Genomic DNA, 22,121 nt, shown 5'->3' with positions numbered 1-22,121 from the left:
TCGATCTCTCTCACTCTCTTTCGTCATTTTGAACGCTCTCGACTTTCTATCGTTTATGTCGATGACTGTGACGACTTTAACCACGACTCTTTCCGATCGTTCTTAGGATTGAGAGAAAAACGCGATAGCGGTGAATCGCATAACGAATTAATGCATGCTCGTACCACCTACTGGATGACACATTTTCATCCTCGTACCAATGATTAAATAGTTTGGATTTATATTATAAGTTTCGATGAATGAAGCATATGCACGCGCTATTTATGCACTATGCAAATACGCAGGAACATGTTCGACGTCTATTGAATCGATACGATCAACTCGATATTAGAAAAGTTCTCTTTCCACTAACGAAATCGATATTTAAAATGCTACCACTCTGTCACTTTGTAGTCACTTTGCCGCTTAAAAGATCTCACATACACATGCGCGCATACTCACGTACAGAGCTCCGAATCGTTCTGACCCAGATTGCTGAACGTCATTTTTTTCTCCTTTTTTATAGTCGTTAATTAAGGGTCACTCCTCTGAGCGTTCGAACGTACAATTATCACGTTTAAACGTAACGAATCTCTAAACAAGTGTGTATACGTGTATGTGTTCGATATGAAAGAAAATTTTTGTCGTATTATTTATATACCTATTTGTGGAAAAATGCGTATTCGTTTTACCCTCAATCATGATTTTATGCGTCTCAGATTTCTTCGTAGATTTGTACGTTGCGTCTGATCACGTATAACTTTGCAAATAGGTCCAAAGACAGTGTTTTTCTCTACGAAATTCTAAAAAAACGAGGTATGTATGTCTGCGAAGGATGATATTTGTAAACAGAAAGGAAGAGAGAGAAATATATTCGTTGGAGTGTTACGTCTTATACTTCGTTTGCATGTTCAATAAAGTATACGTATATAGGTGTGTTCCTAGGATGCATACGCGTCCTGATAGATAGGAAGCCAACGGATTTATTTGACGCCGTCGTATCCATCGATACCGTTCTCTATCGTTCACTAATAATTATACGTGGATTAGAATTAGCTACATTTTAACAGACGATGTTCGCATTTATTACAATAATACGAAATGTGAACCTGAAAAATTATAAGATTTATGTGCATAGAGTATCCAGTCTAACTGAGACGTGTGTAGCGAGAAACGCTCGTGCGAAGAAAAAAGCGACTTGTATCTTACTTTCTCCGTTAACGCGTTATGCGTCGAAGCAATTTATACATAAATCGATATTTTCCTCTTTTATACCTCTCCAAGACTACATGCGCACTGTCGACTACACGCGCACAGTCGTCGGCAACCAGGTCGACAAACGACCAAAAAAGCAGACGATCAAACTCGACGACCAAATGAGTCGACCGTACATCGCTCCAGTTTTCGTGGTCCGCGACCAAGTGCGTACGCGCTCATATATCGCTTTCAACGTGATGCTCTTAAATTTTCAGATACATAAAACAAAAGGTATAGGATAATTCGTTGTCGTGTTGTATACATTGGATTTTACCTTTATTAACAAATATACTTTTAGTTTTATAAATGTCACTGAAGAAATTTTAGAAACGTTTTCAATAGAGTCCAAAATTCGGTCATCGAAGACCCTCGCGGTATTCAGTGTGTTAATTGGTGAATTTGGAAATTCGTCCGTTACGTAACGATAAGAGAAATGATTCAAGAACTCCCACGCGTATACGTCTCTCAAAAAGAGAGACGTAGGAAGAACTCTGTAGTAGCTTTTTGGCGCGATAACAAGAATATATTATTGTTACAATCTTTATAACAATCTCACAGACAACTTAATGTTAACATATAAAAGTAAGTTTTCTTTTTTTTTTTTTTTTTTTTTTACTCGTGCACGTATTTTATTCGTATCGCATTTGCATATACATGTTGTTGACGTTGCAAAAGTGACTCGTTTCTTTTTAAAATCGCAGGCTTATCTTTTTTTTTTTCGAGCTAATAACGAAAATGAATTCGTTAAGAGACAAAAGAAGGGATGGACGAAGATATTTTTGTTGTCATTTGAAAAAGAGAGAAGAGAAAGCGAGGACCACTGGCACGATTTCGAAGTATCCTCGCGCCTTCGTAATCGCTTTTGTTTACCGTTAAGTCAAAATTGGCTGAACTCTTGCCGTCTTCGTTGAGGACGACGGTGCAACCGGTTCACGAGGGCCATTATTCTCGCCTCACCTTTCGTCGTTAGCAGCGGTGCTCGCTTCGATTCGAACGAACAAAGGAAGTCATCCTACTCCTCGTACTCGGCGCACGCACGCACATATCTTTTATTTATTTATTAGAGATTGCGCCGCAGGGCTTTCAATTTTAACGCGACGATTTCTTTTTTGCGCATTATAAATCGAAAAAAAGAAAAAAGCGATCTTGAAGGAAAGTTTAACCGCAAAATATTTTCTTTCTCGAAAGACATTGTTTATTTTTTAGACTTCTTCGCATTCGTGCGATTCCAGTGATCCCTTACTCGTTCGAAAATTTGAAATTGGGCCTGCTCTTTTTGAATGTGTTTATTTGACGTTTCTTCGGTGCTTTAGAGTTTGTAGACGGGCCACCTCACGTAATATCCACGTGCACGCCGCCCTCCTCTCTCTCTCTCTCTCTCTCTCTCTCTCTCTCTTTCTCTCTCTCTCTCTCTCTCCCTCTCTCCTGTTCTATCTCGTTCTCTCAAGACTATTCATAGCCACACGGCAAAGCGGGTCACGTTCAGTGTTTTTCAGCTCCTGTTACGCGAAACCAGAAACACAGATTGACAATGAGAAAGTAAGGCGCAGGACAAAGGCGTCGTGTGTATGTATAATATATATGTACGTCGCTAAACGCGAAATCGAAAAGATTTTATTTTAAACGTTTCAAATTATCAAGAGAGTAAAACAGGAAAGAGAGAAAGAGATAAAAACTTGTCAAGTTGACACTTTCGAGAAAATTTTTGAGGCGAAAGGCAACGCTCGATAGTAGACGCTTTGATAATACACGGTTAAGTTGTACTTTTTCGTTTTTCTTAGACGTACCTTTGACGAATCCTTTCAGTCTTAATCGAAGGAGGCTATATCGCGTTTCCAGCATCTAGCGTTTCGTTTAATCGATATTCGAGTTAATTGACGTTGCCATAATACACCGCATCTGCTACCTTTGTGCTTTTCTATGTGTTAGTTAGGGATAGGAAGGTTAAGCGTGCAATTATATGTTTTCTTATGCATTTAGTACCCAACGAATATCAAACGGAAGCTATTATTTTCTTTGAACTATAAAAAATCCTGATTTTTTATCCTTGTCGTCGCGCTCGCTTTAATTTCGAATCGATTTGTTCTTAATTAAGTTGCTAGACCTCGAATTAATTCACTTGTTCTTATATTTTTCTACATATCATTTCGCACGAAACTCTTTTCGTTTTTCATGTTATTTCTTATACCATCAGTATTGAGACATTCGCATTTTGATATGTTGATTTTGATCTCTAAAAGATATCATGTCTTTATTCTTTTTCAGGGGGGTGCATACACCCAAAGCTCGATCATGGATCCTGTGACGATGGTTGCGAGTTATAGTTAAGGTAAGAATTTTTCCTTCGTGAAAAGAGCTAAGGAGAAAAGTAAAGTAAAATACTCGTTCGTCCGATTCAAATATTTGATTGAAAACGTTCCAGAAGAGCAAAACAAAATTTAGAGTAGACAATTTACAGGGGTTTCGCGAGATTCGAGTAATTAGATCAAATAAACGGTCGTTTTTGGCGTTACGACTATCGCGTCTCGACTTATGAGATTGCGCCGATAACGAATGCTTTCTGAACAGCTTCTACGTATAAATGAAGCTAGAGGTAGTGAGAATGAACTATTATTAGGGAGTGTTTTAACTCCTATCGACGACTACTCGTTTCCTTTTTCCTTCTTTGATCTTCGATCGATTTCTCCTGGATATGGGGAAACGATATACACTTGTATGCATTGTACGTGCGTACGATTCTGTAAAATGAGAACGTGAGAATATTCGTACGTTGCGATTAGCGTCGCAATTGAAAAATATATAGAAAGATTGGGAAGAATTGGACGGGTGTGCAGTAAAATATTTGCACTGAAAAGTCGGAAAAGTCAATTTTAACAGTAGCTAACACGGTACCTTAAGACCTCCCTCACCGATTGGCTTCAAATTTTGGAGTACACCTTCGGTGCATACGTCATTATAACTTATATCAGAATTATCTCAAAATCTTTGTTTTTCGTTCGTTAATGGTACGAAACATCGTCAACGTGTTACTATCTTCTCAACTAACGACTTTTTCCCTTTATTTTGCTACTCCTAATCAAGAATCATTTGTTTTTTTTTTTTTTATTTCAAACGAATAGAATAGCGAAAATCATGGGAAGGTGTTCAAACGTTGCCAAAAATTTTTATTATTTAATAAAATTTTTAAACATGAACAGTTACAGAAACGAATAAATATATGAATTAAACTTTAACGAAAAAAGTTAGTTATTTTATAAAAAAAAATATAAAAAATTGTTAAAAAAAATACCCTTAAAACCATTTTTCCTATAGACTAGAATACTCCTTGAGAATATTTTAGAATTATTACAAATAATTTTCGTCAAGAAATATATCCAAAGTTCCTTCCTCAGATGATGTCTTTTCTTCATTACATTTTACTAGTTCGTTTTCGTCGGTAGAAGGTGTAGGCTTAAGAGGAACAAGCAAATCCAGAGTTTTTTCTAACTTTTGCCAGTTATACCTAAGTTAACTTCAATCCAGGCGAATCCTGAACCAATTTTTGTTTGCATTATAATCAACCTTTGTAGCAAACGTTTATCAAATTTAATAAAATTAGGAAAAATATCGTAACTCACACAGAATTATAAAAAAATCGTATCAAAGAAATTTCATAATCGTAATGAAAATTATTGAATTATTTATTATTTCCAAATATTAATAATTATACAAATATACATGAGATAAAAAAATAAAAACTGTTTAAAAGTGTAATATACGCTTACCTGAAAAGCTTCTAGAAAGCAACACAACTTTTTTAGGATACACAAAAATCGCCAATAAATATATAGTGTTTTATAATATAATTTAAAAAAAGAAAAAAAGATAAAAAGGACACGTACCATAAAATTTCTTAACTTTCGACAAAACTTACTGCTTCATGAGTGAATAATGAATAAGTAAAGAAATTCGGTACACTATTTCTCCTTCGAATAATAAAAATTTTACAACTTTTGCAAAATGTTTGAAATTGACTTTTTTCTGGCTTTTCAGTGCAAATATCTCACTGTAAAATGGACGAGCAGATGCGAATAGACAGATAAAAAGTAAAAGAGAGTTTAGAGTTTGTGGGAGACCAAGAAAAAAGGTGAAAGAAGAAAGATTGGCAGAGTAAAGAATATGGACTGAAAAAAAAAGTGAAAACGAAAAATGTCTTATAACGAATGGTAGAAGCAACGCGTTTATTGGATTTTCGCCATAAAAAGCTCATTGTAGAAACTATACGGTGTGTGTATTTACTCCGTTATTTAATGAATAGCTTTGCCGAGCGTGCGTTCGCGTTGGTTCACGAAAACGAGTTGCCTTTTGTATGATTTTTTATTTTTATCTTTTCCTTTCTTTGTTTTCTTATTTTAAAGGAAAAAGCGTCTGTAAGCAAACGCGTCGAATGGATGCTTGCGAAGAGGTCGCGGTTGCTTTTCCTATCTGCTCGTTATAAATTTAGCGCGTGTGCGTAGCTAAGTACCTACATCTACTTTTTAGGTTCAGTAGACTGGACTTAAAAAACGATTATATTTTACGTGGAATGAGTATAGTCCAGAGCTCTTGTGAAAATCTTTTTCGACTATCTTGCGAGTATCTTTCCGTGTGTATTTTCTCTTTTCTGTTTTTTTTCTTTTTATACAATTTTTTTATTATGTACATTTTTTCTGATAATCAATGTTAGTTTAAATTTCAATTACAAATTCTAGGTGCTCGATCTAAATATACGTATATCATCGTACGAGTTTTTTACTCTAGACTTTATCATATTCGTAGGTAATAAGAATTATTTTCGACTTTTGTATCATCTAGTTGTCAAGGCTGACAATATATTTTTCCTTGTATTAATTTAATTTACCTTAAGAAAAAATAAATTAATATGCAAATAAAGAGTAACTTTTTTTGTCAGGAACTTTAAAAGAATAATCGAAGATGAAGAAACCTACGCATATATATATGTGTGTGTGTGTGTGTGTGTGTGTGTGTGTGTGTGTGTACATGTGTGCGTGTGTGTGTATATATATATAGATATATAGATGAATAGATGGATAGATAGATAGATAGACAGATAGATAGATAGAGAGGGAGAGAGAGAGAGAGAGAGGGGATTGAGATCGGACCATGATAAGTTTATAGGGAAGATCTTTGTTTTGTGAGTGAGTCGGTGCAGGGCACAATATCTTACAATCCAGATTATGGATCTACTACTCTCACGTTTTATTTCACGAGAGTTTTCCTTCTGTATTCTTTTTCTCCCATCGTCAGACCTTCCTGTGAATCTCGCGAAAGCGAGAAAGACCAAAGTTTCACTTTGGCACTGTTCATTGTTCGAATCGACGACTTTAATCGTGGCTCCTTTTAAGGGAACACGCATTTCACTCGACAAACTTTCTTCCTTCTTTCTTATCTATTAACGTTACATTTAAATTATTAATCTTTATTAAATATTCTGTAAGAATTAGAACACATTATACACGAAAAAGTTAAATAAAGTCCTAATCGAGGAATATTGATATAAGAAAAAAGTATAAGAAAAAAGTTGCATCTGTACGTGGACAAAACGGTGAAACGCGGATGTTGGACTGCACGTGCAGCACAGCTTCGAACGGGAAGATGTCCAATGTGGGAACGGCGTGCCCTCCATCCTGGTCGAAAACTTCTTTCCTCTTCCTTCTCTCTCTCTTTCTCTCTCTCTCCCTCTCTCTCTCTCTCCCTCTCTCTCTCTCTCTCTCTCTCTTCATTTTGTAATTTTTTTTCTCTTCAGAATAACTCGACATGTTCTACTTTTTCAATAAAATTAGATGACGTACAAGTTTGCAAAGTAGCATTCATATGTAGCAAGTACTCAAGTACGTGGATAAGTATGACAGACTAAATTAAATCCGAGCCTTACAATTAATACAAGTTCTATGAGCTTTGCGTTCTTGGATTAGCCACTTAGAATTTCCATGGTCCTCTGGGATTCTCTTTAACTGTGATCAAATATTTACTTTTGTTATCTCTTCTTAACCTCTGGAATACTTGATTCAACTGCTTTAATTTAATTTTACTGCTTTATACTATTTCTTTATCGTGATTTTTCAAGTTTCACGTATCTTTTGTTTTGAGAGAAAAACAAAAAAAAAAAAAAAACAGAAGCATACTATGGTCAGTGAGAGAGTAGAAAATTCTCGTATCTTCATAATTACTACGATCGTACTATCGCAAAACTGTCGTAAAATTTAATTATTCATACAAGTCTTAGTTATTTTTCTTCCACCGGCATGAAAATACATCGAATCTACGGACATTGGCCCGGAATATACAGAAATAGGACAATCGATCGTTGGGGTCGGTGACTCGGATGAATTTTCGCTCAAAGAAGAGAAGTTATTGATTGATATTGTAGCTACCAAAAATATATCGTTATTGTTAAAATGCTGTTATTTTAAGCGTAGTAAGATTTATTATAATTTTTAATTTCTTTCTATATTCCTAGCGATTATTCGCATTTTTGTTGTAGAAAATAAAAAAACTGAGAAAAATGGTTCGCCTCACATTCATCTTATTGTGTCCGTGACATAATTATCCTATCGTTGATCGATGATTTGGAAAGTTATCGTAATTGAAGCTTAATTTGATGGCTATAATAGATATTTCATGATGAACAACAAACATGGAACTAGATTACGTATAATGAAGAGATAGATCCGTCGTGCTTTAAATAGGCCTTGATAGTGAGTCATCGGTCATCTTTAATACTTTTGACCCAGATTGTGCATTCGGTATTATGTTACGAATTGATTCGTAAGCACCCATGTATACAAGTATACCTGTCAATATGAACTATTTGTTATGAAAGTGGTGTAAATTTATTTTCTTTGTTAACAAGATATTTAAAAGTGCATTTCGATCGATTCAAAGATATTGACAAATATTAATAAGTTTTTTCCATGATTTTTGGAATGTAAATAAATTTAAATTTATTATGTATTGATTTTATGACAATTACTTCAAAAAATAAATGTTTTTATGGACCATAAATAACTCGTACCATTTCCATAATAAATGATTCATATATCTGCTTAGTAGTATAAGGAATAGAACGTATTTTGTTCATTTGGTTTTTCTTTTTCATTTCTTCTCACTCGCATTTAAAGCTTTTATATACAGAGTAATTTTAAGTAAGATGATTCTACGGATGAGATGATTCGGTTTCATATTTTGTAGATATAGCTCGATTTTTAGAGATTTTTAGTGGTAGCACTAACATTATTAACAAGATTTATAAATAATACTTTTTGAATTAAGAAATTAAATGTTATTTATAATACAGAAATTAAATATTCTCATTTTTATTTGTTTATTATATCATAATTTAATCGTTCATTATATCAGCAATTTGCCAAAAAATAATTACTTTTTCTAAATACAATGCATTAATAGAATATTTAAAGCTTATTGAAATTAAAAAGTAAGAGATATTGATAACCAGAATTTGCCTTAGCTGATGTAAAATTGAATTAAATTATAACGAAATTCGAGTTGGTGTTTTTTGAAATCAATAATTTTATTACTCAAATTTATTGTTCATTCGTTATTATAGACAAAACTTAAAAATTCATAATTTTCTTATTAAAAAGAAAAAAGAAAAAAAAAAAAAAACAAAATGGAATATACACAAAAAAGTAGTAAATCCAATTGTGCTTTCAATGCATTCGAGGAAAAAATTCAACCGCTTTAATTTTCCATTATTGTTTTTATATAACAAAAAGAAACTTACGGAACCAATGTGTAAAAAATGAAAAAATTTGTTTATAATATTTGTTTAGCCTTTTTCTTGCTGTTGAATATATAATTATACCATCACTTACATCATTCCATTTATTTCATTATCATAGTTGATCTTATCAGATTTTTTTTTTATTCCTTTTCTCTATTCCCACTATATTGTTATCATGAATCGTACTAAGAAATAATGCATCGCTTTTATCTCGCGACTTCAATAGCATCGTTACATCTATCGTTATACTAAAACTTGAATTTAAAAATTTAAATTTAAAGAAAGCACAAGTTTTTCGTTTTTTCGCACGAGTATATTTGTCAATATTAAAGAATAATATCTATTTATGACGAGTATATTTGCCAAAAACAATTAAGAGGCCAAGAGATCGGTCTTGGATGAACGTATCGTGTTTGGGTTCGACAACCCCGGTATCCGTTACATCGAGCTGGACAGACGACTCGGATAAGGCTAACGTTGCGCGATACTTTAGTTTCATACTTTCTCTATCATTACGCGTTGCGTAACTGCGGAACGCTTGACTTAACGCGGACTGACAGGCTAGTAACGACTCAAGGAAGTGAGAGGAAACAGACTACCGACACGTTGGGGCTCCTTGGGAGTAGATACACGAAATCTATTGTAGCAATGGAACAGGGAGAACGTCTTTCTTGGACGATCAAAGTCACAAATCGTATATCGAAATGTACTGTAATTCAACGAGAAATCGATATAGCCACTTACATAATATTATATATGTAAATGTAGATCGGCTTTTATTAATCGTTCTACGCGTCGCGTGTTATATCGTAAGTACAAGAAATTGTACTAGTCGTCTGTACTTTTTCTTTATCTATTTCTATCTTATATCTTTGTAAGTTTATGATCGAAAGTTACCATTCATAGCGCACGTAGTCAAGTGAATCTTTCAAATACAAGAAGTTCTCTGTTTTGTATCGAATACTGCGCGTATATCTTTCTGACGATATGGTTCATCAATTCGCGGCTTTTCTCTTTTTCTTAAATCTGTATTTGCAAATCCTTCAATATCACGTAATTTTAACCAATCTTTTTTTAGCGATTCGACTCGAATCTTCGCTTTTATAGATTAAACATGACCATATAATATATCTTAACATTAAAATGTTTATATTAACATAAATGTCGTGTTAAAATTAATTAGGCAAAATTTGTTTAAAATTACTAACAAATCATTGTTACGTTTTACGAAAGTGTTCTAAATTTTCGATGAAATCGATTCAGCGATACTGTTACTTTTTAACTTCATAATTTATTAATAAGATCGGCAATTTTCTAAACTAGTCTTTCAATTTGTTTGAAATTTAATAAAAAATATCTTTATATTCTATAAATGTTATGTGAAATTCCAATGATATCAGTTCGACTAATAACATGTTATTACAACATGTTAATTTTTAACACGAAAGTGTTCATAATCATTTAAAAAATTGTTAATCAGTTTGAAATTTTAACATTTTCTTCAATCGTGTATCTGTTAAGCATAAAATTTTTTTATATTCATTCGACTAATTCGTTTTTATAACCCAGGGAAATTTACGGATATATTTAGATGTCATAATTCGTGTAGAATTTTAAACAAAATTGAAGAGTTTCATTTTTATCAACTTATATAAAACGAGGCAATGCTTATTCCGATGCTCACGGCGGTCATGTTAAACGATAATTTAGGAAAGAACGAAAATATTCCTTTACCCTAAATCGAAATAAATGACGAGTGGATCTCCTCCTGTAATATAAACTAGTTTCAGTTTAGCAACAGCCTTTTTTATGATATTCTTCCGTATGTCACAAGATACCATTAAGAAAGAAACAAATAATAAATCGACAAGTTTTTGATCCTTATAATTCTCGGCATTGGTACTATCAAAGCCTTTGAGTACTATTATAGAAGTAAGGCGAACAACGAGGACGTCCGTTGCTTAGAAATCCGAAAGAAAAACTGAGGAGCCGGTATTATCAAGGAAAAAGTCCAATCGAATAGATTCGAGTCAAGAAAAAATGTGCTCGGTAAAAATATACCCAAGTATTCGTTCTCGCTCTCTTTTCTTTTCTATTTTTACTATGGAAATAGAACAATATACCTTTTGAAAGTTTCGATCTCTTTTAAACCGACCAACCGGTTGCGTCACTTCTTTTGTTGATTCTACTTTTGTACAAGAACGAGTAAATATCCTAATAAAAGTGTCGTTTAGAAGAAAGTGGATGGTAATCGATTGTATTTCCTCTTAACGATAGTAGCGAACGTCGAAGGTTTGATGCTCTCTCCGTCACGCTGACTGTCTAAACTTGGAAGAGGATGAAGTCGTAGACACAGAAAGAGAAAGGAAGGAGGAAAGCAGTCTCCTACTAGGTTGAGTTCGAAATTAGTTTCATTCTGTCATGGTGCTTCGCGATTTGATGCGTTATGGTAGGATGGTGAGCGAGGGATCGAGTCGAAATGCAGGCCTAGGGATACGGATTAGGAGTATAGGCTGGAGGGTGCAGGTTGGAAGGTGCAGGCTGGAAGGTGCAGGCTGGGGAGTGCCAGTCTCGTTCATGGCCTTAGCACCACTTTAACTTTGATTTATACTGGGTATTATCGATTTCCAACCTTTGTGACTATGCGCCACGTCTTCTATCTCTCCTCTATATTCGAGCAAACCTTCAAATTTAGAGAAATTTCATTACGAGAGATTTCTGCTGGATGAATGTGCTTCGAAATCGATTTCGGATTAAAGGACATCAAAACGTATATGAAATTCTTATCAAATATAAGTATATATTTGAAACTTATGTTAATTTAATCGCATAGCTCAATTTGTTTACATGCGTTATTTTTTACATACTAATATTATTTAAATAATATAATTTACGAATGCGCGATGATTCACAAATCGATCGCGTATCGTTTTAAGTGCGTTCTTTCTATGCGTCTACGCGTAGCCTGCGTATGCGTTGTGAAGCCCGATCGAACATATTATACAATTGTGAGGTCATGCAAACGTGTACAAGAACTTTCAATTTTCTCGAAGATCGCTTTCGATACTCTCGTATTTATACGCGTATATGTTGTGTGCATGTATGCGAAGAAGAGAGAGAGAGAGAGAGAGAGAGAGAGAGAGAGAGAGAGAGAGAGAGAGAGAGAGAGAGAGAGATCAACGAACTCCATACACTGAGACTTTCTTCTTCTTCTCTTCCTCCCTCCTCTTTCTCTCCTCTTTACTGTACGCGCTTCGACGATCTCAGTTCTCGTTCAAGTTCAGCAACTTTCGTTATATTCGATCGTACGATATTGCCAAGTTAATTATGATTATTTACCTTCTTCTTATTAGATGGCGTCACTGTTCCACAATATTCTTCGAGTTCAATACATTCATTTCATTTCTTAAAATGTAAAGGCAAAGAGAAGAAAACAATCTTTGACTCTCTCGAGATGATCGTTAAGAAAAACACTCGGAGCATTTTATACGATTCGCTTTTACGTACGCGAATATACATATTTATGAAGCACTCGAGTATCGTACGAGTCGAAAGGGAACATTTAATATTCGCCTTCGTCAGATGGAGAAAAGTTATTGCGATGAAGAGAGAAATAGAGAGAGTGAGTCGAAGGATGCGATACGATCATCAAATTCTAGAGGCCCTTTTTTGTCCGATGTAGAAACGAACGGCGAATACGTTGCCTCGTCATAAATTATACAAAGGTCGCTGGATTAATAGCGCAAAATGTAAGTAATATAGTGCAATTTTACAATCTTACTATTAGCTTGAAATTTCATCTTTGAAAATTATTATATGTCGATTGTATGTAGCATTAATTCGTTTTTATATTTATTTATCGATATATAGAATAAAAAATTAGAAAAATAGAATAAGTCAGATAATTAAAATAACTGGATAACGGTGTAAAGTAACAAGTACACTATTCAACAGTTATATCATTAATAATTTTTTGCTTCTATCACAAATGGAATACTGAAACTATGAATAATGTGGAAATATAATAGTGATTCTCGGTATAAAAGGTGTCCCGTTATTAACATACATAGACAACAAATACAAGGAAAGCTTGAATTTATAAGTACTTGAGAGATATATTTTGCTTTATGTTATTAATAGCATTTGATCTAATAGACTCGCGAATTAAAGCAATGTTATAACGGAAGCACGTAAGAAAGGAGCGCTAGTGGGAGAGATAAGAAGAAGAGAGTGAATCAATAGCGACGACTACGCGGCATTCTGCGCAACGCCGATGAAGCTTAAGCTGTCGCTTGGAAAACGGAAGACCGCGCTGAAAATCGAAGGTCAATGAAAGTACGCGTTTACAAGCCGGGGTGACAATCTTCCGGAAGAGAGAATTATCGTTTATCGTAAAATAATGCGAGTAATCGTACTCATGCTCGTTATTGGTTCGACATGTTTATCTCCTGGTGTCTCCTGGTGCAGGTCAGTGGGTCACTCTGGACAATTTCTCCCCACTCTCTCGCAATTTGGCCGATATATCTCAACCAGCGTTGTCGGGCCGTTTAGTCAGCCATTACAATTTCAATGGACGCATCCATCGAAGATTACAACGATTTCGAGATACTCGAGAATTCTTTGCATAAGCCTTCAATAACAAATATCTTATTTGTACACGTATAATGTATTTACTACGTTATTTCTCTCTATTTTGCAAGCGAGAATTTAATTAGAATGATATCTTTCTCTATGAGAGCACTTTCATTCGAGGATCATCGTCGGCTACGATATCGTGCCATACCATCCAGCAGTCTCGGAAAATGTCTCGCAACTTTCGTAACCAAGAGCGCACTTTTTTCATTCGTGGAATCGTGCATCAGCTTTTTACGAAACTTTTTCGCTACGTTCTCTTTCTCTATCCTATTTCTATCGTTTTTTCTCTTCCTTTCTTCTTTACAGCTTTACTCGAGCCTCCGCCTCGCGCCGTAATTTCCGGCTAAACGAATTCACGTATTTATTTATGCTGTCTGCAGCTTAACAGCCTGTAAGCAGCGACGCCTAACTTTTGTGAATAGAGGAAAGAAAGGAGAGAGAGAGAGAGAGAGAGAGAGAGAGAGAGAGAGAGAGAGAGAGAGAGAGAGAGAACTGGAAGGTAAAACGTCTATAAAGTCTGTGTCGTTATATAGGAATTTCAATAAAGCAGCGATCGTGTTGATTTTCACTTTGCTAAGGAAATAGAAAGTCTTTTCAATGAAATATTTTGATATGAAAGTAAACGATTATTAAACTTTGTTCCTTCTTTCAATTTTTATTTTTCTACTTGTGTCAAAATCGTATCTTGAAAATTATTCGTTCTATGATTTGTTTGTGTTTGTAGAAAAAAAGATAGAAAGGACGAAAGAGACAAATCGTGTGCAACTTTAGAAGGAAGTATAAAAGTAAGAAAAAGAAGGAGGGAGAGAAGGGGAAGGGAGGAAGAGCGAATGAGAAAAGAGAGCGGGGAAGGAAGCAAGGCGAAGTATAGCGAGTTCCTTTCTATAAGAACGGGAAATTAACGAAGTGCTTCGTCTCTCGTGGGAGTAATGAGCGATCGCGCAAACGAGTCGGGAGCATAGCCCGAGTACATGTGTACGCGTTCGTCCTTTAAATCTCTGGAATATATGATTTTCTTTGTCTCGCGATATCTCGATATTCCTTCGGCAAAAACAACAAGTAAAGAGAAAACGTACATTTTCATCAAAGTTCACATATGCCGTTTAAATTTCTTTCTTCTTCCCTGTTTTTCAAATCCGGGAAGAATCCGATCACATACATTTTCAACGCGATAAAGCATAACTGAATACCGTTTAAAGCGTACATAGAGCTTCTTTGACGTATTGCGAGTAAATATACGTTTCTCTGAGATGTGGTCGCATTTTGTAGAGCTAGAATGCGTTCGACGACGTACGGACAAGGCCACGGAAAAACGTGTTCGAGTTGCTATCGTGTTTCCGTATGCAATGAAATTTTTAAAAAACTCGTGCAAGTGTTCATTCTGCAACGTTTTCCTCTCCGAGTTTTTACAAATTCTCGTAATGAAGCGATCATTATGCCTTTTAGTTGCTTAAACTCTTTCCAAGTCGCTGGATATATTCGCTATGCTTATTTTCCTTACTCGTTTGCACGTACGTGTTTTGTTTCTGTCTTTTTTCCTTTCGAGAAACCATTCGTAAAATCTCTACTATAAGCGATTTTTGCGAAAATACGAGTTTTATCAGTTCGTATGCTCGTTATACGTTGAACGATCATACGTGAGAAAGAAAAAAAGGGTATGTTAAAGCGAGAAACGTTAGGTTCGTTGTTCGTGAATAAAGGATAGAAAGTTCAAGGATCGGATAAAAATAGAGAAGACCAGACGCTTCTTGATTTTTTGGAAATAAACGTAGAAAAATTTCTGGTTGCGATTACATGCGATTTTCTTTTTTAGGAATACCCGTCCATCCAAATTCTTGGTGCAATTTTTCCGAGTGAACGATTTAACTTGATTTTCACGATTTTCGTTTAACGGATTGGAAAATACGAAGGAAAATGTATGTATTCGATTGAAAAACACGTTCATACAAAAAAAGAAAAAGGAAACAGATATGTCCATTTGCAAATGCAATCTATAGTGGCTTCGATCGTTTACCGACATCCGAACGTTAGGACGATGAAATAGTCGCTATAAAAATGAGCAATATCGCTCGAAGAGATTCGATTAATCGTCGGATGGACAAGCTGTAAACGGTTGTTGTAAAACGGTTGTAAGCAGACAAGGAAGGAAAAGAAGAGAAGGGAGAAAAGGTTTCGGCATTGTGCTGAAAAATACAAGGTTGGCTTGTACTCGTCGTCGACGATAGACAGTTCCATCGTGGATGGATGCCTCAAATGGATAGGACATAGGCGCGTACACGGTCCGCCTCGAGGTTGCTTTCATAAAATATGCAGCTCGCAATCACGTCTCTTGAATAAAAAAGAGAAAACAGGAGGGCGAGAGGAAGCGACAAATTCGATGGCGGATTCGACAGTGCAGTCGACGATGCAGTTGACGGTTAGGAAGATGGAGAAAGAAGAGACCAACGATACCGCTGAAACTGCGACTCTCCGTTTTCCCTTCCAGGCGCATGCCACTGTCTCGCGTTGCTGCGTTTGCGAAAAATTTTCATAACTAGTCGATCCTACTGTCACATGTCGTTGTCATAGTCGATGTCGAAAGCTTTTCTTTCACATCGAACTGCCGAGGAGCGCTTACCGAGGACTTTATCCGCGATTTACCTCGTTACCGACTGCCGCTTGATTTCTCTTCGTGGCTAATCGATCGCATCGATCAAAAATGAAAAGCAACTTCTTTCGATTCCTACATTTGCTCGTTTTTACATTCTTTTATTACTTTTATCGTTGCTCCCGGTTTAGAAATGTGACAACCTGTTAACATAAACAACATTTCGGTCTAACTCTAAAAAGGCTTTGCACGAACAATGTACTTCTCATTAAATATTTTTGGAAATGTTCGTAATATTTCGATTGCTTTTACAATTTTGTATACTTTTTTAATTCTTGAAAATTGCACTATCAACCATTATCAAGCCGAGATTATTTATGGATCCTCATTACAAGTAACCTCATTTTTGGTAGTGTCAAGTCAATTTACTTTACAATTTGTGCGCGTATATATGCATAAAAAGATTACGTATACATTCTAGTTGAAAAATTACATATAAATCAAAATCTTGTGTTAAGATCACAAATTTTCATTCAACCGTCATCTTTAATAGCTTTCATAAAAAATGTTGACGAAATTTATACTTAGGATATATTTGTATCGTTTTAAATATTCCTACGGAGTTTGAATTTTTTTCATTGCATATGTGCGATTTTTTATAAATTTTTTAATTTTTGAGAATACCGCTTGTTGCAAGTAACGTTATTTTCGATACAAAGTTTCAAGTCAATTCATTCGTTTGTTCACATGATAGAGTGAATACACATATACCTACATGCGCGCGCACATATACACTCGTACGGACATTTAGATTCTGATATGAAAAGTAAAACTTTAAAAAGATCTTTAAATATTTCAAGTAGTTTCGGAAATATACTCAAAACAAACATTGGAATCTCATAATTAAAAGGAAAGTGCGATACTACGTGGAATAATATGATGAACGAATACTGATCCGGTTTCATATATTTGTATGCTAATGAAAAGTGTTTGTAATTTGAGGAATTTATTGCGTCAGGGAAAATTTACATAGATTTAAAAAAATTTGGTATTTTTAAAATATAGCAATAATATTGAGCCTTTAACGACTATAAGCATATTGTATGTACTGTAAGTGTAGATACAGTTAGATATACACATAAGTATATGACATTTTCCGTTTTGAATTTTCAAAGAGTTAGGAATTTGATTAGTTACGTTATGGACTTTGGAGGAGTAGGCCGGTACAAATACTACAAAACTTACGTTTTTTCTTATCTCATGAAGGTGTTCCAATGGATCCAAACAGATCGTTACGTTCGTAGATATGTTCCTGTATGTGACCATTTGCGACTGTACTAATAGTATCTGAAATGTCTGAAGTAATAAAAATTTGATATTGTTTTCGATAAGTAGCATATAGAAGGAAAAAGGATAGTAAATTCTCTAATTAAGTACGAAGCAAAAAATGAAAGCCGTTGAAAAGAAAACCGGCTATAACAATCCGTCCTATATGGCGAGTTTAATATTTTTCTAAGGTAAACGAAGGTAGCAAAAGATACAGTTTTGTTATGTGCAAAAATAATTGAATTCCTGCAAAGATAAGGAGACGCATGGTAAGACGCTGGAGTGAGAAAAAGCTTATAGTTAGTAACATTTCATCTATCCAAGTAGCAAGATATTATATGTTCGTATAATTAATCTACTAGAAAAATTTATAGCGATTCAAGAATATCATATCAAAAGTATAACTTAAAAAAAAAACTCTATAAGGATTTATGATCTTATTATATTATAACACTTATATATCGATGAGCACGAAAAAGAGAAAAAGGAAAAGATATCAAATACGGAAAAAATTTCTTTTTTTAGGTCGGATGGTCAATGTCTGATGGCGCGAGCTGGAACGCAGCGCTGGAGAAATCCTGCTCCAGAGTAAGTAGATATTCGTTCAGAATTTTCTTTTTCAGTCTTGCTTTACTAGTTTTGCCATTAGTTCTCGAGCCAGTTTTTAGTAGGATAAATCGAAGCACGATGGCTCATTTTTTTTTAAACTTCAATACATTGTAAATTTAATATTTACACTATACGATATACAAAACAACAAAATATATTTACAAAATTTGATACATGAAGAATTATAATATCGAGATAAAATTAAAAAATAATCATAGATTTTTATAAAAAAGAAAAAAATTGTTTCCATATGTACAAGGCCATCTCACCTCAACTATTTTTGTTTCGATTCATAGCTATATTACTCCTCACAATCGATGCATTCAGCATTATCTTCTACCTCAAAATTTTCTTTAGACTCTTGATATATAAAATCTGAAAAGTTGTCATTCGAAAATAACCTTTCATAAACTTTTTACATTTGAGCTTGTCTGAATTTTTGAAAGATTACTTTTGCCTCTTGAAACATCTTCATTTTCTAATTAGTTAAACTACATCTGATGACGTATTGGGGATTGGATTAATTTTATTTAGCATTGTGTCTGTTGTGTTTGTAATGGAAGTCGTTTTATTAATAGCTTACAAATAATCAAATAAGGCAAATTTTTGTTCTCTATTTTCTTTTATATCTTCTTCAGTTACATGATGTATACGTTGTCCTGGTTATTGTTCTTCATTTAAGAAAACGTATAAATCTTAGCAATAGATCTTCGTTATTAAAATTGATTAACAAAAAGAATAAAAATTTGTCATCCCCTAAATAGCCAGGTTTGTGTCGTAAGGATGTAATAATATATAATTTTATGATGGTTCAACTATTTTCGAAAAACCCGTACCATATAACCCAAAAATCAGGCACTAATAATTTCCTTCTTTTTTTCAATAATGTTATAATAATATATCACCGAACGAATATAAACATAATTTTTAAAGATTATATTAATATACTGTATTGGAGAAGTCATTATTTTTTGATAAATTGTTAGTAAATTATAATTTAAAGAACAAGCAGAAAATTTTTGGAAGTATTTAGTTTCTACGTTACAAATAACACCTAATTTCTTTATTGAAAACAAACAAAAAGTACTATTCATGAATTCTATTATATTAATAATTGTCAGTTCTATCATTAAAAATGTCTGAAAATCACGCTATATGTATCTTTAAAATGTAAGACCGAGTTATCTTATGCGCAAAGCCATCTTATCCGGAATTATCCTATATAAAAAAAAAAAGGACAAAACAGAAGTTTGCAAATTTCTGTAAGATTGAATGATTTTCCCCATCCTTAGTTTCCCCTTAATTTCACAAGCAAAGAATACCGTCTTGTAGGCATTGACAAGAAAGAAAGTGAGGAGAGGTAGGAAGAAAAAGAGAGAGGTGTGCAGGAGATTCGAGTATCTTTGATCAAAGACCGTCTCGATTGGAGTCTCTGTCGTGATTTTGGACGATGAATAATTGAGAAGAAGAGCGTCTCGGGTAAATTTTACGTTGTAAGTACTTTTTCTACTCTATGATGGGCAACGCCGAGACGAGTTATCGATTGCTAACTCGTGCTTCTCTTCGAAACAGATGCTACCTACGTTTCTTTCCCTTTCTCTTTTTTCTACCTTCACTTGAATCAGTTTTCAGTTGTAAGAACTATCAAAATCGTTTTATACATTACGAGAGAATGTTAATACGAACGCGTGTTACGCAAAAGAATTCTTCGATTCAAATAAAGCTTTTTTCTTTCTCACGCGAGCGCGTCCAGATGGATTTTCTAAATGTTTCGACAATATCTACAAATCAAAGATCGGCATTCGATTTTAAAAAGAGATCTTTGGAAGCAAATCTATGTTAAAGCTTTTGGCAACAAGGAATAACAAAGAATATTAGCCATAATTGTCAGATAATGAAAGACCGAAATTGCTTTTGAAAGTTCGTATGATTTGTAAGATAATATATATTGAAATGAAAACGTAGTAGAATATAGCGATATACCAACAAGGTCGATGCATCCTTCCGTTTGTTTCTTGATTCTCCTCAAATGGAAAAGAAGAGAAAGCTAAAATAGCGATGATTTTATCTTTCATCGAAAAACAAGGAATCGATACAAAAGGCAGGATGTTTCGAACGTCTCGTTAGCAGAAGTTAAACCGATGGAAGAGAGAAAGCAGAAAAAGAAGAAAGAAAGAGTAGGGGTGTAGATGGTATGGGTCTACCGGCGCCATCACTATACCCTCACCACTTTCCACAACTCCGTCGGTGTGCCGTCGCGTCGAAGCCGCGTTCTTCCGTTTTATGCGGTGCTGATTAATGCACGGCGTAACGGGTCGGATTAATTATCAGTTATTGACTGACGAGAAAGAGAGGAGAGAGAGAGAGAGAGGAGAGAGAGAGAGAGAGAGATGCATTGCCGCGTAGACCAATTAACTACTTACGGGCTTTTCATCGGCTCTCGACAATCGTCGAGATCGATTCGGGGTGAATAACTTTTCCAACGAGCTTTCGTTCTTTTCCCTATTAACGGTATCGTTACTCCTGAACTCTCCTCGATGGCCTATCCGTCTCGTACGTACGATCTCGAACGATATCCCTTTCATCCCTTCGCTTTCTACTATCATTTCTTGCCATCTGCACCGTGCGTAAAGAAGACCAAAGCCTTCTTCGTCTCGCCCATTGCCTTTTAATATCAAAAGAGAAGAGGGATATTTTCTCTCTACAAGGAAGTAAAATTTTCTGGTTGCTTTTACGTGAGTCGTGTGACATCGGTTTTATCAAAGTACATAAAAGAGATAGATCTTTCCTTGACAACAATCACGACAGTACGTGAGTGTAAAGAATTTTGAGGGTGTTCGAGGTTGATCTTTCGTCTTGGGAGTTGATTTAGACGAAGAGAGTGAGGCTAGCATAGTACGTATGGAGGGATGCTGCTACATATGTATTTTTGTGGACAACTCTCTCATCTTTGCAATGAACACCCTTTATTTCTGTATTCATTGTTTCGTTCACCAAACTGTCCTTTGTCGCATCTGCTGCCCTTGTTACTGTCCTTAATAACTCAGTAGCGGCTCGCGTATAGTAGCGACAGGATAAAAAAAATTCGATTTGTTACGATCGCTGATGTATATTACATGGAATATTTATAATATGGGTAAATTCAATGCAAAGAATAGTAAAAGAAAAATTTGTAGAAGTCTTTAAATATCGATAATTGTTCGTTAACCGATATTGTAACTACGATCATGTGGGTCAATGATACGCGAGAGAATCTCAATGAATTTGCTGCAGTCGTTTCCATTTCTATCGCCATTTTATCAACAATCCATTAAACGGAATCTTCGGAAGTCGATGAATATGTTGTGAACACGGGAGCGTGAAATTACAGATAGGCTAGCGTGAGCCGTAAGATCGAATGTTGACGTTCGTTATTGGAACAACGTTACGTATGAAATTATTATACATGTTTACAAAAAAAAAATGTTTATATATTCTTTGCAATTAACAAAATATTGTTTATTGCTATTTCCATCGTTATATTAATTTAATTTCCAAAAATTCATTAAAAAGATCTATAAAACTTATATTCGTCCGAAAAGATAAAATAATAGTGTTCCAATGAAATAATAAAGTTGTCAAGCAAGATCTTATAAGACTTTTATAGAGAGTTTCAATCGTTATAATTTTTCCATATAATTCTAAAATCAGCCCATTCGTCAAAATCCATAGCGATTATGTCTAGTCTTTCATTTTAAAATCGAAAACTTTTACCACATAGATATCGTTTAATTTTTATCATGTTATTGATTAATGCCTACTAACAATAAAAACTATATTATTAATTAATCTTTGGTAACACGACAAATTAAATTTTCGTGACCTTTTCACCTTTTTACTTTTCTGTTTCTTTTTTTTTTTTATTTTTATTTCCTTAGTTCTTCTTTAGCTTTTTCAGGGAACATC

General features: G+C 34.5%; 1 protein-coding gene across 7 annotated transcripts in view; it reads left to right on the top strand.

Annotated features, from left to right (window-relative positions):
- LOC122638069 overlaps nt 1-22,121 on the top strand; it is a 100,487-nt gene that overhangs the window by 36,374 nt on the left and 41,992 nt on the right. For 3 of the 7 annotated variants that reach the window (XM_043830714.1, XM_043830713.1, XM_043830715.1), the window contains 2 exons: nt 3,502-3,565; nt 18,093-18,155. In XM_043830714.1, coding sequence (XP_043686649.1) covers nt 18,112-18,155 — 44 coding nt within the window. In that variant the 5' untranslated portion in view covers nt 3,502-3,565; nt 18,093-18,111. Of the gene's footprint in view, nt 1-3,501; nt 3,566-13,280; nt 13,487-18,092; nt 18,156-22,121 lie in introns of those variants that run through there. The other 4 variants (XM_043830716.1, XM_043830717.1, XM_043830712.1 and 1 more) reach the window with 3 other exon arrangements.

Source organism: Vespula pensylvanica, chromosome 2 (assembly GCF_014466175.1).
Source record: "Vespula pensylvanica isolate Volc-1 chromosome 2, ASM1446617v1, whole genome shotgun sequence".
Taxonomy (NCBI): domain Eukaryota; kingdom Metazoa; phylum Arthropoda; class Insecta; order Hymenoptera; family Vespidae; genus Vespula; species Vespula pensylvanica.
This window is presented reverse-complemented; position numbering and strand designations above follow the sequence as displayed.